The sequence below is a fragment of the Octopus sinensis genome, linkage group LG16, assembly GCF_006345805.1.
Source record: "Octopus sinensis linkage group LG16, ASM634580v1, whole genome shotgun sequence".
In the NCBI taxonomy this organism is placed as follows: Eukaryota; Metazoa; Mollusca; class Cephalopoda; order Octopoda; family Octopodidae; genus Octopus; species Octopus sinensis.
In genome coordinates, this window is record NC_043012.1 from 27,128,760 (window position 1) to 27,147,303 (window position 18,544).

Here is an 18,544-nt window from a genome sequence, read left to right on the forward strand (position 1 = left end):
TCAATGATCTTTGTGAACAAGTTTAGATAGAATCTTTTCCAATGTCCACAACCTTTTCTTCCACTTGCTAATACCACCAACATTTTCAGACAGTTCATAATATCTTCAATTAATCTCTAATGCATTCAGTACAAATTAAGGTTGCCAATAAATTCTGTAATACATTTTTAACAATCCTGTTGAATTTAACAACACTCACACATGCACACAAACATATTTGTTAAAGGCACAATCCTTACAACTGTAAATGTCTTCTTCAGGATTACTTTTAGAATAGAAGCTGTGTCAAAGGTATTAGTCTACATTTTTTAAAAAATGACATTTGCTAAGATACAAATACAATTGTAAATATAGTAATGATATCACATTACAATAACATATATGTTATTGCACACAGATCATTAATATATAATAGTCAGAAAATATATCAAAAGATAGTATGACAATGTATATACAGTAATAAAATATTTGAATAAACATGCCAAAAAATAGTCAAAGATGATGATGTTGCTAATTTTAGAAAATTGCAGTGTTATTTCTCGTCAACAAAAAAATAACAGCCTAAAGATTTTGAAATCTATTACTTAATTTACTTATACAAACTTGAAAAATTGACAACAACATTTCAAAATGTTAAAACTCACTAAGAGCCTTTGATCATCAAATGCCATGGCCATCTCTGTAAGACTTTCATTATTTAAACTTTCTGGAATAATGAAATATTCAGGTAAACTGAAAAAAAGGAAAAAGAAAAAAAAAAGAATGAAAAATGAATTATAATTATCTAAGATCATTACATTACAAAAAGTTAAGATTCCATTTGCAGCCTATCTCTTACACTTATTAGTATTTACTCTGCTTCAAGAGTTAATTACCGCAAAGATAAGGGTGATGTTGTAAAGAGTGGGGAACTATACAAATCAGTTCCTGAGAAAATGTTTTTAAATGAAGATAATTTCATACCCTAAACAGATTCATTTAGTTTCCTCTCAATCTCTTGAACATAACTCTTGGTTTTGCAGTAATTAACTAATGGAAACAGCTACCATAAATACCCATGTAATTTATGCACTGTTTCGCAAAAACAAAAATAAACTTTAGTGGGTGCGTAAATTACATGAGTAGATCATTTCCAGAATTTTTTTAGAAATTGTTTTTGTTGAAAAATATCATACAAATGTAAACATTCATACTGGAAGTTGACTCATTTAATGTCAGAAGAGGTTTTTACAAAAAAAATATAATGAAGTTGACTTTTATTTATGCTGGACGGTATAATGTCTACATTTTCTGTATAAATTTACTAAAACCATTAAATGGTTAACTACTTTTTGAAGTTTGATGTTCATGCTGGTAATCACGGTCCGGGCTATATTTTACATTGCTTGGAGTTTCTACCTATCATAATGGAGCCCAGCAATTTCCTTAAATAGATCAGTTTTTCTCCACTTAAGAAGTCTAGCTTGTGTTTGCCTCCAAGAAGCTATTGCTAGCTTTCTCCATGTTAGGACAATGAAACCCCTGACATTGCTGCTACCAGCTCTTACTGCATCTAACGCTGACGACATCATAATTCATCCTTGCACATATAAACATCTCAAAGTGAATATAACTTAGTGTTCCTACAGAAACCTTCATTTACCTAATACAATGTTTAATCTCATTTCACATTCATGTTGAATTACACAGCAATCTTATGTTCTCTTCATAGAACACTTGTACGAACTGGGATGAGGTTCTTTTTATACAGTACATTTTTGCTATTCTTGTTTATGTCTCCTCACAGACGTGAATATTCTAACAAGTCGCTTCTTAAATTTTGCACCTCTCTTGTTCAGTAAACACTGAGTTAAACTTTCAAAGCTGTTTATTTTCTCACTTTGATTTTGCAGAAGACGATGCTCTAGTCTAAACTTGCCCCAAATTCCTAAAAATATTCTTCTTCCTTGTGTTCTATTTACTGCCTGACCACCTAACTCTTACCCCTCTCTCTCTCTTCGATTTACCACTGCTGTTTCATTAAATTATTTGCTCTTTCATAAATTATATTACCCAAAACCCCTAAGAATATTCTTCCGCGTGTTGTATTTACTGCATGACCACCTAACTCTGACCCCTCTCTCTCTGCTTCACTGTCTCTCTCTTCAATTTACCACTACTGTTTCATTAAATTATGGTTCTCAAAATCCAAAAAAATATTTTTCAATTCTATCTCACAATTTTGGCATTTGCTGTTTCATTAATTTATGTTACCGAAAATCCCTAAGAATATTCTTCTTCCTCGTGTTGTATTTACTGCCTGACCACCTAACTCTGACCCCCTCTCTCAGCCTCACTGTGTGTCTCTCTCTTCACCTGATACACCAACACTTCCCCCACTAACCGGAACTCTATATAAACTGGTGCATGCTCTGTTTTCCCCTACTCGATTTTCAATTCCTCTGCTGATAGACCACGGATTTCAGAAGATGTTCAAATAAGAAATTTTTACTTTTCAACCTCGTTCATGTACCCCTGTTTCTGCGTAGATCGTAACCCCCACCCCACCCCATTCATGCTCTATTATCTATCTATTTCTTTAACATGTAAACATAGTTCCGATAGCTTCGTCTTCCTTGTTTGTTTTAAGATCATGCATATCTGTTAATCGCAATATTTTATTTACTTATTCTATTCAAGGTTATCTAAATTTGTCTAACCATAGTATATAAGTGCAGAAGACAATGCTCTAGTCTAAACTTGCTGGATCGCGGTACAACCCGCCCTCCCACCCCCTCCACTTTAACCGGAAGTCCCTAACCTATGTCTTCCTTGTTTACCTCTCGCGAACACTCCTAAGGGCCAAATGCCACCCCCACCCCTATGTAGGGTTTATTTGATCATATAGCGCATAAAAATGGTGTAGTGTATGTAGGTTGTAGTCTAGTGTTTCTTTATGAATTCTGCTAAATGCAAGCTTTCTTTTCAGGTACATGACACTGCTGTCCCTCCTCCCAGGGTCTCACAGGTCCACATCTCCCACACCCTCAGAGTTGGCACACTGAAAGGTAGGTCTGGTGAGATTGTTGAGATGCTTGAACGGAGACGTGTAGATTTATGCTGCATCCCAGAAGGTGGAGAGGTGGTTCCGCTAGGTTCCTCATAGGCAAAGAACACAGGTACAAGATTTTCTGGGCAGGGAACACTGACGGGGTTGGGGGCGTGGGTATACTTCTTGTGGAGAAATGGGTTGATAAGGTAATCGAGGTAGTCAGAGTATGTGACAAAGTACATAAGATTAGATTAGTGCTTCACCATAGGTCAGCTACCATTATCTCGGCCTATGCCCCTCAACCAGGGATACCCGATGGACAGAAAGATCAATTCTATGACACCTTATTGCAGACTACCGCGTTGACAAATGACAGAGACCTTCTCTTTGTGGCTGGTGATTTCAATGGACATGCTGAACAACATGCAAGGGGCTTCCATGGCGTACATGGAGGCTATGGTTTTGGTTCCCGCAATGAGGAGGGAACCAGACTGCTGGAGTTCTGTGATGCAAATGATCTTATGGTTTGCAATACCAACTTCAGGAAACCGACAAGTCACCTAAAGTTCTGGCAGACGCAATAGCCAAATTGACTACATCCTCGCCAGAAAAAGGGAAAGAGGGTTGCTTATAAATGCCAAAACCTTCCCAGGCGAAGAACGTACCCCTCAACATAGATTAGTAGTTAGCGACTTCAGGATCAGGGCTAAATGGATGCCCAGAAGAAGACCAGCTTGGAAGAGAAGGGTCTGGAAGCTTAAAGATACTGCAAATGGACAGAGATTTAGAGACGTATTACTCAAAGCCTTCAATGAAATAGAAGGGGATATAACATCACATAATGTGGAAAACAACTGGAGGTTTCTACGGGACAACCTGCTGAGAGCCTCTGACCAGATCTGTGGATAGTGCAAAGTTCCCTCTCAACCCAAGGTAACGTGGCAGTGGAACAATGTGGTTGACAGGGGTATTAGGCAAAAGAAACAGGCCTGAAAAGGACTGGAAGAAGGGAAGCCAGGAGACAGGTTTATTTAGCAAGAGGGGAAGCAGATAAGAAAAAATTTGCCAATGTTCTGCGCCACGAGGACCAAAGACTTGAGGTATTTCGTATTGCAAGACAGTGTGTGGGAGAGAATTGTGATGTCGTAGGAGAGAAATGTGTCTGTATGGATGATGGTTCACTTGCACTAAATGAGGCAGCAAAGAGAGAGGTTTGGAGACACCACTATGAAACTTTCCTCAATAAAGAAAATGAATGGGAGAAGGAGAGTCTGCCAAATGTCGACCCAACAGAGGGACCAGCTATCCGAATTGACAGTACCTTGGTAGATAAAGGTAATGAAGGTCACGCAGATGGTCATAGCCCAACTAATTAGGGAGAGAGTCAGTTTAGAGGAGATGCAGTTTGGGTTCGTGCCAGGGAAAAGTACCACTGATGCTATATTTCTGCTAAGACAGCTGCAGAAGAAATATCTTGCCAAAGATAAACCTCTGTACTTGGCTTTCGTTGACATGGAGAAAGTCTTTGACAGGGTCCCCCAATCCCTTATCTGGTGGTCAATGAGGAAACTGGGGATAGATGAATGGTTAGTGAGACCCGTGCAAGTGATGTACAGGGACGCCGTCAGTAAGGTGAGGGTTGGCAATGAGTACAGTGAAGAATTCCGGGTAGAGGTAGGGGTCCACCAAGGTTCAGTCCTCAGCCCTCTCCTATTTATCATAGTTCTCCAGGCAATAACGGAGGAATTTAAGACAGGATGCCCCTGGGAGCCGCTCTATGCTGATGACTTTGCTCTAATTGCTGAGTCACTATCAGAACTAGAGGAGAGGTTTCAGGTGTGGAAGCAAGGATTAATTCGAAGGGCTTTAGAGTCAACCTAGCTAAAACCAAAGTCCTAATAAGTAGGAAGTTAGACAAACCACAAACCTCTTCAGGTAAATGGCCCTGCTCAATCTGTAGAAAAGGCGTAGGTAGAAACTCTATAAGATGTACCCAGTGTAAGCTATGGACACATAAGAGGGGCAACAATATCAAAGGAAGGCTAACTGGGAAGATAGTTTTTGTATGTGGCAGGTGCTCAGGAGCAATAAACACTGAAAATGTGCAGAGAACAACTTCCGCCACATTCCAGAGAGAAAAACTAGAAATAGTTGATAGCTTCCATTACCTAGGTGACCAAGTCAGTAGCGGAGGAGGGTGCACTGAAAGTGTAGCAGCTAGAATAAGAATAGCCTATTTCTTTACTACCCACAAGGGGCTAAACACAGAGAGGACAAACAAGGACAGACAAACGGATTAAGTCGATTACATCGACCCCAGTGCGTATCTGGTACTTAATTTATTGACCCCGAAAGGATGAAAGGTAAAGTCAACCTCGGCGGAATTTGAACTCAGAACGTAACGGCAGACGAAATACAGCTACGCATTTCACCCGGCATGCTAAAGTTTCTGCCAGCTCGCCCCCTTAGAATAAGAATAAGAATAGCCTGGGCAAAGTTCAGAGAGCTCCTACTGCTGCTGGTGACAAAGGGCCTCTTGCTGAGAGTAGGACACGTGTACGAACAGCCATGCTACATGGCAGTGAAACATGGGCCATGACTGCTGAGGACATGTGTAAGCTCGCAAGGGTTGAAACCAGTATGCTTCGATGGATGCGTAATGTCAGTGTGCATACTCGACAGAGTGTAAGTATCTTAAGCATCAGATGTGGTGTGCAAGAGAGACGTCTGCGCTGGTATGGTCATGTAGCGAGAATGGATGAAGATAGCTGTGTGAAAAAGTGCCACACCCTAGCGGTTGAGGGAACCTGTGGAAGAGGTAGACCCAGGAAGACCTGGGATGAGGTGGTGAAGCACGACCTTCAAACTTTAGGCCTCACTGAGGCAATGACTAGTGACCGAGACCTTTGGAAATATGCTGTGCATGAGAAGACCCAGCAGGACAAGTGAGACCATGGCCTTTACCAGGATGTAGCCAGCCCACTTATGCATACCTTTCCTTCTTTGGACACAAAACTCTGCTTGTAAAGACCTGTTGAAGCAAGTGAAATCAAAATTGAATTTGAAATCGAACCAAATTCGATGAATGGCACCTGTGCCAGTGGAGCGCTAACAGCTCCATCCAAGCAGGATCACTGCCAGAGCAGCTGGCTTCTGTGCTGGTTGGCACGTAAAAAGCACCATTTGAGCATGATCATTACCAGTGTCGCCTTACTGGTACTTGTGCTGGTGGCACATGAACAAAACATTCAAGTGAGGACGTTGTCAGTGTCGCTGGACTGACTGCTGTGCAGGTGGCACGTAAAAAACACCATTTTTGAGCGTGGTCATTGCCAGTACTGCCAGACTGACCCTCGTGCCGGTGGCATGTTAAAGCACCCACTACACTCTCGGAGTGGTTGGCGTTAGGAAGGGCATCCAGCTGTAGAAACTAGCATGGAAAGCGGACGTTAAACGATGATGATGATTTAGTGGGTTACCAAACTATCAGTCTGGTTTCCTGGCTAAAACAGTAATGACAAATTTTAAAGTTTGTTTGACATTTTATAAGTGTGAAAGGGATTAAAATTTTGATACTCTGTATCAAAGGTACCAACAAGAATAAGCAGAAAATCAGAGCTTGAGACAAGAAGATACTTTTGACCAATCAGTATTCTGTTTTCATAATCAGTTTGATTGGTCACCTTCCTGTGTCAGTTGAATAAAGTGTCATCCAAGCTGATGTTTATTGGTAATTAAACTTATTTTGCAACACTTGTGCGTATTTATCAGCTTTGTTTTTGTTGATAAGAATTATCAACAACTTTTCCTGTGATCGTGATTTGAGAAGACATACAGAAGTATGCTAAAGATTGGATATAATCTCTTGTGGGCAAGAACTGTAGATTAAAGTTTATTATAAACAAAACAAATACTTCGTAATTTAATAGCTTTCAATGTGATACCTGCTAAACAGAAATGTTTTTTAGCAATTTTTATCTTGAAAATCACCTGCATAAATTACATGGGTTTTTACGGTATATATCCGCAGTCAGTCATCGTAAATATGATTGTTCATGTCTATGGCATTTTTGCAATATCTTTAAATCTGTCTAGGTCTTTCATGGTTTCTTTCCCCCTTGAATAGTTGTGAGTAGAGTCTGGGGAGTCTGTTATTGTCCATCCTGTGTATGTAACCCAACCAAAATAAATTTCTATCAAGAAGGATTTCTAACATAGGAGGCAGCCCAGCATGCTGTAGGATTTCTTCATTCCTGATTTTGTCAAAGAAAGTAATAATCATGATTCATCAATAGCTGTCCCATCCATATATGCATGTAACTGATCTGCTTCAGTTTTATAGACTGTCCATGTTTCAGCATATACAACAAGGAAGAAAGCACTATAGCCTGATATACCTTACATCTGACACATACTAAAACGTGTTTATTTTTCCACAGCCTCTTCTTCAGCCTGCCAAATGAAGCACAAGCTCTGCTCATTCTGCATATGATTTCTTGGTCCAGTTGTACATAATTTGAGACAATGTTGCCTAGGTATTTGAATGCTAATAGTGATATTTTCTGCTGTTACACAACCAAAACAATTAAATATGGATAAATATTGTCTTTCATGAAAAGAGAAAACCTGGTTTACAAATAAAAGTTAAACAAAAGATAGTTCTGATTAAAAACATTACATAAATTTACATAATCTTACCTGGAAGACAGTTGAAAATTTTCATTTGCACTAGTGACATACCAATTAGGATGCTGATCAATTCGTGTTAATTCATCTTGCCAGTCCTTTTGCCGAATAAACATTGGCATAGGTGGTTCAGCAGAAAATTCTAAGAATAGAATTATTATATAAAATTTTAGGGTTAGGGTTATGAATGAAGGACATTTTTAAAATTGTGAATAAACCTATGATATAGCATATTTTCAGTTATTGAAATTATTTCAACAATTAAAGGAACAACCTAAAAAGAAAAACAAAATTAGTTTGAAGAGTTCATATTGTTAACATAGCTTCAGATGGACCATCTAGAATGGTTTGATTAATGTGGTAAATATTCAGCTTAAGACTGACTGTAAGGAAAGGAAGGATAGAGGAACAGTTTTAGAGCATTGCAGTTCTAAAGACAATAGGTTAGAAAGTGTATAAACAGCATTGTAAAAAAAAGAGATGATGAAAGCCACTGAATTGCGTGGTACACATTTAGGTAACTCAAAGAAACTGGAACTTTTCCATGTTTATCAAATATCTAAAAATAGTGTTACCCCTTACTTGAATTTTTTATTCTACTATTAAAATAGTTTATTTACAGTTAAGCTTAGCAACAGTGAAATAATTAGGGTGAAAGAAGGTTGATCAGTATTGAATGGCTTCACTTATTTGAATATTTTATTTAAATGGCAACCCATTTAAATTTTATTTTAGCTGCAATATTTTAAGCTCTTTTCTTTTAGGCTTACTTAAGAATATTGTTATTCCTTGCTCACATCCTTCATTCTAGTCCACTCATTTCACAAGCAATGCAGAAAAATTAGTAATTTTTATTCTAATAATAAATTTAGCTTACTTTTTTGTATTATTTCATTTCTTATTGATGCCTATTCATTTTTGTTAGAAATTCTAAATTGAATAGCACTTTCTTTACATTGAGTATTATAAAATCTGCTTATTTAGAATTAATTTTTAAATTAATATTTATGAGAAATAAATCTACTTATTTAGAATTAATTTTTTAATTAATATTTATGAGAAATAAATTTTTTTAAAAAGAAAGCAAAAATTTTAAAAATTATATACAACACCATTATTATCAAACAGTAGAGAAGCAGCAGATGGAACATTAGAACAGATGGACAAATTAATAGGATGGGCAAAAATGAAATTCAAAGCCAAAATATCTCAAAGCGTGGCATTTGTGAAAGGAGTCCAAAAAGAAGTGAAATTCAGGATAGGAGGTGAAGATACACCAACGGTGAAGGAAAGTAAGGAATCTCGGCAGATGGTACAGAGATTTACTAAATAATAAGAATCAAAGCAAAGAAACACATGATTTAGTGGAACAGGGACTAAAGGCAATTGACAGAACAACATTACCAGGGAAATTCAAATGTTGGATATTGCAATTTGGATGGTACCCAAGGATGGTGTGACCATTTCAAATGTACGAAATAGCCTCAAGTAGAGTAGAAAGGATGGAACAAAGATGCAGTGTGTTTATCAGAAAATGGTTTGGTCTTCCAAAACCACTGAATACAACTGAACTATATGGAAAACCCATGCTGCAACTACAGGTGACATCAATCGCTGAAGAATATAAGGTAGGAAAGGCAAGGACAGTAATGATGTTAAGGTATTCGAAAGATCAGAGCATCCGAGAAAACCCTCCAAAGGTACGAACAGAGAGGAAATAGAAAGTGGAAGAGGCAGTAAACAGGGCAATTAGAACGCTAAGGCATGCTGATATAGTTGGAGTGATACAAGAAGCAAGAGCCGGTCTAGGGTTGCACAATTTCAAGCCATTTTGCAGTGTAAAAGAGATGAAAGAGGCAGTGGTACACGAAGTGAGAAAAGAGGAAGAAGAAAGGTGCAGAAGGATATACTTCCAGATGGGAGGAAAAGGGACATAAGGCCAGGCCTTCAAATAAAGTATACGAAACAGATGAAAGCTTGAAGGGATACTGGGAGCTGGCTGTGGATTTCCACTCATAAAAACAAAAAAAACAAAATTAATCCTATGGAATACAGAATGGAAAATTGGAATTTTGCTAGAGCTGACAGTGCCATGGGAAGAGAACATTGCTAAAGCAGAGCAATGGAAGGAGAAGAGGTATGAGAGATTTACTGAAGAGTGCAGAGAACAGGGATGGACAGTAGAGTATTACCACCTGGCAGTGGGGACTAGGGGCTTCATTGAAAAGAAAATGGCAATGTTATTTAAAAGAAAGTTTGCATTTTCAAGCTCATAGCTGAGAAAAGTAATTAGGAATATACAGGAGGCAATTGACAAAACCAGCTTCTATATATGGCTGAAATAGAAGGCCCAAAATGGCTTGAAAGCCATAACATGCCGACTGGGAAATAGCATCGCTAGATGAGGCTGGTTGACACTTAAGCAGTATTGTGGTTTGACAGGTGGGCCAAGGTAGCGATCTCGTTCATAGCCCACCCTCCTGTTTCGAAAGCTTGTATCACCAAACAGATGGTTGGTTCTGGCTGCTGGAACTGACACTAACACGACACTGTTGGAAGGCAGGTTTAGATAGGGCACAGGCTAAAACTACATGCCCTTCCCCTCTATTGGTCTGTTGAAGCTTAGACGGTGTCATGTGACAGTTAGCTGGTGCTGGCTGCTAGAGCCTACCAGCAAGTATTTAAAGGTAAATTTGGCAGGAAGGTCATTCGCCCGCTGACATTCGTTGACACTGCATCGAAGAAACCAAAGAACAGAAGAAAAAGGAAGAAAGAAGAAACGTACTCAACAACACAGCTAAAGACACCTCCAAAAGAGGGGGCCCCACCATGTCAAAAATGGTAGAGGAGTAGGGGCCAAAACCAGACGTGGTTTCTCCTGATGATGTCTTTAGCCACTGGATCCTATAAAGGAGCTGTTGAGGTAGCGAATCACGAAATGTGGTTGGAATTCCTCCTAATTATGAGCAATGACGAATCAAATTAATTAGGAGAGAAGGTAATTCAAGAACAAAACAATTATAGACTGGATTTTCTGATTGCCTTGTATAGATAAATTGTTATTTAAGTATCTTTGTAATTACATATAAGACAGATATTTACAGCTGGCAATTATTGAAAGCTGCATAACTTTTTTTTGCTTTGATATATTTTTATGGGGTTAGCAAGAAAAGATACATCTGGCGGAGATCTTCCATTTGAACACAAATAAAGTATAGTTTGCTTTTCAAATAGCTGAGATATTTTGAGTTAAAGTCAATCTTAGGGGTTATTTACCAATTTTTTGGCTACTTAAAGCTGCATAACTTTTTTTCTAATTATATCTTTTAATGAGGTTTTCACCAAAGGATTCTACTAATCGATTTTTTAAAAATAGTTATAATTAAAGTATAGATTTTCTTTTAAATAACTGAGAAATTACAAGTCAAAGTCAATTTTAGGAGTTACTGCCATGTGTGAATATATACACACAACAAATTACCACTTTTTTTCATCACCTGGCCGTCCGCCAGCCTCATCTGGCACCTGTGTCGGTGGCACATAAAAACACCATCCGAGCGTGGCCGTCTGCCAGCCTCGTCTGGCACCTGCCAGCCTCATCTGGCACCTGTGTCGGTGGCACATAAAAACACCATCCGAGCGTGGCCGTCTGCCAGCCTCGTCTGGCACCTGTGTCGGTGGCACATAAAAACACCATCCGAGCGTGGCCGTTCGCTAGCCTCGTCTGGCACCTGTGTCGGTGGCACATAAAATCACCCACTACACTCTCGGAGTGGTTGGCGTTAGGAAGGGCATCCAGCTGTAGAAACACTGCCAGATCTGACTGGCCTGGTGCAGCCTTCGGGCTCCCCAGACCCCAGTTGAACCGTCCAACCCATGCTAGCATGGAAAACGGACGCTAAATGATGATGATGATGATGATGATAAAGCTGCATAACCTTTTTATAATACCTTTTAACAAGGTTTCCACCAAAAGATTCTACTCATCGAGTTCTTTTAGAATTAGAGTTTTGTTCACTTTTCAGATACCTGAGATATTTTGAATCAAAGTCAATTTTAGGCGTCATTTATCAATTTTTTGGCGACTTAAAGCTGCTTAACTTTTTTTCTATCTAATATCATTTGAATAGGTTCTAACCAAAAGATTCTATTCTTTGAGTTCTTTTAAATAGTCATAATTAAAGTATAGATTTTCTTTTAAATAACTGAGAAATCACAAGTCAAAGTAAATATTAGGCATTACTCTTCCATTTTTATCATAACTTTTTTTCTACAGAACCAAATTTCAATTATTTTATGTCAAAATGTAGCTTACCACTGGTCCCACATAGTGCAAAAAACTAAATTAAGATTGAGCTAAAACTGAATTAGTGGTAAAGTGTTAAATTGGCTGTGAGTGAGTAAAAGTTGATCTTAATATTATTCACACACTGCCATGTCATCATCATTTAATGTCAGCTTTCCATACTAGCATGGGTTGGACAATTTGACTGAGGACTGGCAAACCAGATGGTTGCACCAGGCTCCAATCTGATCTGGCAGACTTTCTACAGCTGGATGCCCTTCCTAATGCCAACCACTCTGAGAGTGTAGTGGGTGCTTTTACATGCCACCGGCATGAGGGCCAGTCAGGTGGTACTGGCAACTGGCAACGGTATTTTTTATGTGCCACCTGCACAGGAACCAGTCCAGCAGCACTGACAACGACCTCACTCGAATATTTTTTCACATGCCACTGGCACAATTACCAGTGAGGCAATACTGGTAATGTTCACGCTCAAATGGTGCCTTTTATGTGCCACCGGCACAGAAGCCAGTTTGCTGCCCTGGCAACGATCGTGCTTGGATGGTGCTCTAAGCACACCACTAGCACGGACGCCAGTCATCGAATTTGAGTTCTATTTCAATTGCTTCAACAGGTCTTCGCAAGCAGAGTTTAGTATCCGATGAAGCAAACGTATGCATAAGTGGGCTGGTTACACCCCTGGCATAGGCCACGAGGTTATGGTCTCACTTGGCTTGCTGGGTCTTCTCAAGCACAGCATATTTCCAAAGGTCTCAGTCACAAGTCATTGCCTCAGTGAAGCCTAATGTTCGAAGGTCATGCTTCACCACCTCATCCCAGGTCTTCCTGGGTCTACCTCTTCCCCAGGTTCCCTCAACTGTTAGGTGTGGGACTTTTTCACACAGCTATCCTCATCCATTCTTGCCATATGGCCATACCAGTGCAAACAACTCTCTTGCACACCACATCTGATGCTTTTAAGGTTCAACTTTTCTCTCAAGGTACTTACATTCTGATGAGTATGCACACTGACATTACACATCCATGTATGTGGAAGATGTGCAGGTATAATAAACACTAGGAATGTACAGAAAATAGACTTCCTCAAATGTCTGGGGAGTGGGATCCTTAAAAGTAGTAGATAGTTTTCATTATCAAGACAACCAATTAGCAGTGGAGGAGAAACTTCTGAAAGCATAGTTGCTAGAATAATAGGGTCATTCTGTTAACAAAGGGTCTCCCCCTCAGAGAGAAAGGCAGATTATATGATGCTTATGTATGAACAGCTATGATACATGGCAGTGAAACATGGGCTGTGACAGTAGAGGACATGCAGAAACTTGAAAGAAATGAACCCAGTATGCTTTGCAGGATGGGTAATGTCAGCGTGCATGTATGGGAGAGTGTAAATGATTTAAGAGAAAAACTGGGTATAAGAGTCATTAGATGTAATGTGCAAGAGAGAAGACTGTATTTGTATGGTCATGTGATATGTATTGATGAGGACAGCTGTATAAACAAGTATTGATTTCTAATTGTGAAGGGAATCTGTGGAAGGGGAAGACCCATGAAGATGTGGGATGAAGTAGTAAGAAAAGGTCTTCAGATATTGAACGTCAGTGAGATGTTAAGGGACTGGTATTTGCTGTTTGAAAAGATACATGAAGTTAAGTAAAACTGTGGCCATCCATAGACACAGACATGTCCTCTATGGCCACAACCCACCCCTTCTCCTCATACACATAAATGTCCTCTGGCAAAACTCACTCACAACCATTTCCCCCAAAACCCCACTACAGGCTCCTACAGTTTCCATTCAACATCACTTTCTATCCCTAAATATTTCATTTCACACTCTTATGGGATATCTCCTCTATGCCACTTATACTTCCCCAGCCACTGTTCCTAGTGGATAGGCCCCACTTCTCTCTCTCACTTTGTCTCTATCTTTCTCTCTCTCCCCCGCCTCTCTCTACTTACTTGTCCTACTGGGGTAGTCAAGTACCTCCTCTGTATTAAGACAGCTATCCCTGACCTTCTATCATACTCCAACCACTTGCCTGGCTAACAGCCACCTTCATAAGTTCTTCTCCCTCTCTTAGCTGAGATGTCCTTGTTTTGCAAGCAACTTGGCGATTCTGCAGGTACTGGTACCATGTAAAAAGCACCCATGTTGATGCAATGTAAAATCACCCAGTACACTCTGTAAAGTGTTAGGAAGGGCATGTGAAAACAGACAATTGGAGTCTGGTGCAGCCATCTAGCTTACAAGCTCCAGTCAAATCATCCAACACATACCATCATGGAGAACAATGATGATGATGATGATATATATATATATATATATATGTGTGTGTGTGTATGTATACACACACAAATACATACTCATATACCATCATAATTTAACAGCCATTTTCCATGCTTATATATTGTTTCTTTCTACTGTCTCATCCTGTTCATGTATAGAGTTCCTGTGGTCCTACATTTCTTTTCAGCTGCAGCCAGTTTTATTAACTTAGAGGATGTAAAACTCTACTGTCTCTCATTGAATAAATCTCTTAACTATTCCCTGCTGAAGAAGGACTCTATCTGAAATGTTGTATTTTCCACACCCCACGAAATGTTCATTGTACTCTTTTTACTAATTTTACTATACACACACATACACCTTAATAGACTCAAATTACATGGTTGAGAATTTGATTCTACAAACCATGCTAAGGTTCATAGCAATGCTGTGAACTCATTTCACATAAAAAAGTGACTACACAGTCTCCCAGTACAGACCACATCACACCCAATAATTTAGGTTCTATGTTTACTATTCATAACACTCTCAGATTGAGTATACAGCCAGTATGCTGCTTTCCTGGACTAGTGCTGAGATTGCTCAGCACTGCACCGACACTTCTTTGGCATACTAAGAGTCACTGTCTCCTCACTGCCTTTATAACTGTAACTGTAGGGCAGCTAGAGCCTGCTCTTTAAATGGGAATTGTGTAAAGAAAAAAGTGGTCTACAAATGCACCTTTATGAGGTGGTATCAAAAAAGTTCCTGAACTAGTTCTGTAGTGCTGAATGACATCACTGTTTACTTTCCAAGTTGTAAAATTTGTAGTTTTGTGATCATATGTATGCTAAAGTCTGCGAATGATGATGATGATGATAGGGAACAAAGAGCCAACATGAAATTTTGTGTTAAACTTAGGAAGTCTGCTATAGAGACATTGAGCATGCTTTGGCAAGCTTACAGCAACAAGGCAATGGGTTGTATGCAATGCTTTGAGTGGCACAGATGCTTCAAAAGTGGAAGAATGTCATTGGAAAACAATGAGCTATCTGGAAGACCAACTACGAGCGTCACATCCAGAAATGTGGAGAAAATTCATCAGCTTGTGAATGAGGATTGTTGGAGAACAATCAACGACATTGTTGATGTTGTGTGGGTCTGTCGTATGGGCCTGTGCAGGCAATACTAATGTCTGAATTGAACATGTGGCATGTCTCTGTCAAGTTTGTTCCCCATCGGCTGACCATTGAGTGGAAAGAACATCGTGTCAAAGTCTGTCAAGATCTCTATCAGCATGCCACTGATGACCCATCCTCCATGTTGAGAATCATCACTCATGACGAGAGTTATGACCCTGAGATGAAGCAGCAGTTGTCACAATGGAAGAGCTCTTCATCACAACAGAAGAAGGCATGACAGAGCCACAGCTCAATCAAGAGCATGCTCATCACTTTTTTCAACATCTATGATATTGTGCATTGAGATTTCATCCCCTTGGGCCAGACTGTCAATCGAGAATTCTATTGCAATAGCTTTTTGAGGGCAGACATTCAACAAAAGTGACTAGATCTATGGAGCAACAGAAACAACATGGTATCGCTTCTGCACCCGCCCTATTTGCCAGATTTAGCACCTGCTGTTTTAACACTGTTGTAAAGATCAAGAGTGAATTGCAGATCCTCCACTCACTCACTGAAAACAACTTCCAGGCTGGACTCCGAAAGTGGCAGGAACACTGGGACTGGTGTATTGTTGTGCAAGGTGACTTTTTGAAATGAGATAATGTTAAAACTTATGTAAATAAGTTATCTTTTATTAAACATAACCAATTTCGGAACTCTTTGATATCACCTTGTAAGTACTACATAGGTTTCACAGCTGGTTTTACAAAAACAGAATCTTTATGCATCTTCTCTTATTTAAGAATGACAGACACTGACTTTCTACTTCTTGAGTCAAATATATTTTTAAACAAAAATCAAGGTGGAGTCTAAAATCAAGTGGTCTGTCATTGATTCTGTTCCTTCCTACCACACTGTTAGACTGACATGTACATCATATTTATGTGAGGCCATCACCAACATCACCACTGATGACCTCCAAGTTAATAAGTGTAATGAACTACTTATTGACATCACTTAAAATCATTATTCAATAGCTACTCTGGATAACCACTCTTCTTAGGTTAGATCCTACATTAGATCCTAAATTATGTCTATATCTTATGAGTTTTACATGAAGGGCTACTCTAATACTGATATAATTATTCTAGACTCTTTAAACCCCTCCAAAGCTATTGAACATCTAACTTTTGAACTGTTCTGAACATCACTGTACATCACCTATCCCTATCCCTATTAGCCCCACCAAACCCCATGTTTCTAGACAGCAGCCAACACTCTACACTTGACTTTTGTGTCATAATCTCTATATATAAAACTGAAATGCGTTTTTACCGCTTGGATTGCTTTCAATGCCACTAAGTCCCATCCGATTCGCTCCAAAATTTACAGGGACATGTAGAATGAGGTGACAATGCTCGTGGACTACCTTAGAAATCCCTATCTTAAAAGGTGTGGTTGCTAGGGGCCATCTTCCTCACTCACGCTATTTCCTCCTTTCCCTCTCTTACTCCCCTTCATTTATAACTTTGAGAATTCCACTACCGTTATTTAAAGTAGCTGTCACTCTCGCTATTTCCTCTCTTTTTCACTGACTCTGTGTCCTACCTTCCCATCACTTCGGCGGCGTTCTTTTAAGTATCTGTCTGTCACCAACAACACACGAGCATGAGAACAAATATTATGAATCAGATATTCTTGCGTTCATTTATATATGTGTGTGTGTGTGTTCTATATATAAATATGTATATATAATGTATGTGTGTGTTCTATATATAAATATGTATATATAATGTATATATACAAAGTGTATATATCTGTATTTATGTATATTAAACTTTTTCATACTTTTTCATAGTTATATATATTTTTAAACAAATTCTAAATATAATTTAATAATTTTTATTTTCAATTTAAATAATTTAAATTTTTCAATTTTATATTTTATATATTTTCTATATTATATTTTTTTTTTCATGTTTTTGGTTTTTCACTGTTTGATTTGCCTATTAGTGGTTTTCTCTCTAATTTCATTTATACAGATATATATCTCATTTATATACATTTGTATATATAATGCGTGCACACACACACACACACATATACATATATAATGTGTGCATTACGTAGTCGGTCGATTCAGCTGAAAATATGCACACCTATGTTAAAAGTACTGGCAAGTTTGCATGACAACTATTTTTTTCCTCAAATGAAAGGCGTCACCTCTAGGACAAAATTCCTCATCTTATAAACTGTGGCCCCAGTAGACCCGAATGAAATCGGGTTATATTAACCAAAATGTGAAAAGGGGTCTAAATGGGGCTGGAAGGGGATTAAAATTTCAAGGAGTGGGTGTTTAGGAATTCTCTGTTACATCAAGCTAAAAAATTTGCGCCAGCCTTTTAATCGTCAATGTGCTGCCGTCCATGATAAAGAAGTTTTGAATGCTTGCCATGGTGAGTCTACTGTCGTGAGAAAGAATCACTTCAAAACTTGGTGTTTACGAATTTTCTTTTACATCAAGTTCAAAATTTTACGCCAGCCGTTAAACTGTCAATACGTTGTTGTCCGTCGTTAAGAAATGCCAGCCATGGTGACTCTACTATCCTCAGATTCTATCCCTTCAAACTTTGGTTTCCAATATTTTATTATTTTTATTCAGCTCGCAAGTTCGTCTGTCCCTTTTAAATGTTAGCGTTTTGCTGTCTGCCTTGAAGCAGACCTTTCCGTTGCCACTGCCTGATATTTATGATTGATCTTTCTAAATATTTTATTTCTCAACTTACTCAAGATCTTCTGTTGTTTATAAATGGGAGAGAGATAGATAAAGATAGAGAGTAAGAGAAAGCGAGGGAGAGTCCGAGAGAAAAGAAAAGTAAGAGAGTGGGAAAGTGAGATAAAAAGGAGAGAGAAACAAAGACGGAGAATCATCATCATCATCATCGTTTAACGTCCGTTTTCCGTGCTAGCACGGGTTGGACAGTGTGACCGGGGTCTGCGAAGCCAGGAGGCTGCACCAGGCTCCAGTCTGATCTGGCAGTGTTTCTACAGCTGGATGACCTTCCTAACGCCAACCACTCTGTGAGTGTAGTGGGTGCTTTTTTCGTGCTGCCGGCACAGGTGCCAGGGGG

At 38.9% G+C, this 18,544-nt stretch overlaps 1 protein-coding gene across 4 annotated transcripts in view; it reads right to left on the minus strand.

The window, feature by feature from the left end:
- The window catches only part of LOC115220276 (myotubularin-related protein 10-B-like), a 120,608-nt gene that overhangs the window by 19,015 nt on the left and 83,049 nt on the right, over window positions 1-18,544 (minus strand). For all 4 annotated transcript variants that reach the window (XM_036509938.1, XM_029790387.2, XM_036509939.1 and 1 more), the window contains 2 exons: window positions 7,730-7,859; window positions 645-732 (listed from right to left, as the gene is read on the minus strand). In XM_036509938.1, the coding sequence (XP_036365831.1) occupies window positions 645-732; window positions 7,730-7,859 (218 nt within the window). The remainder of the gene's footprint in view (window positions 1-644; window positions 733-7,729; window positions 7,860-18,544) is intronic.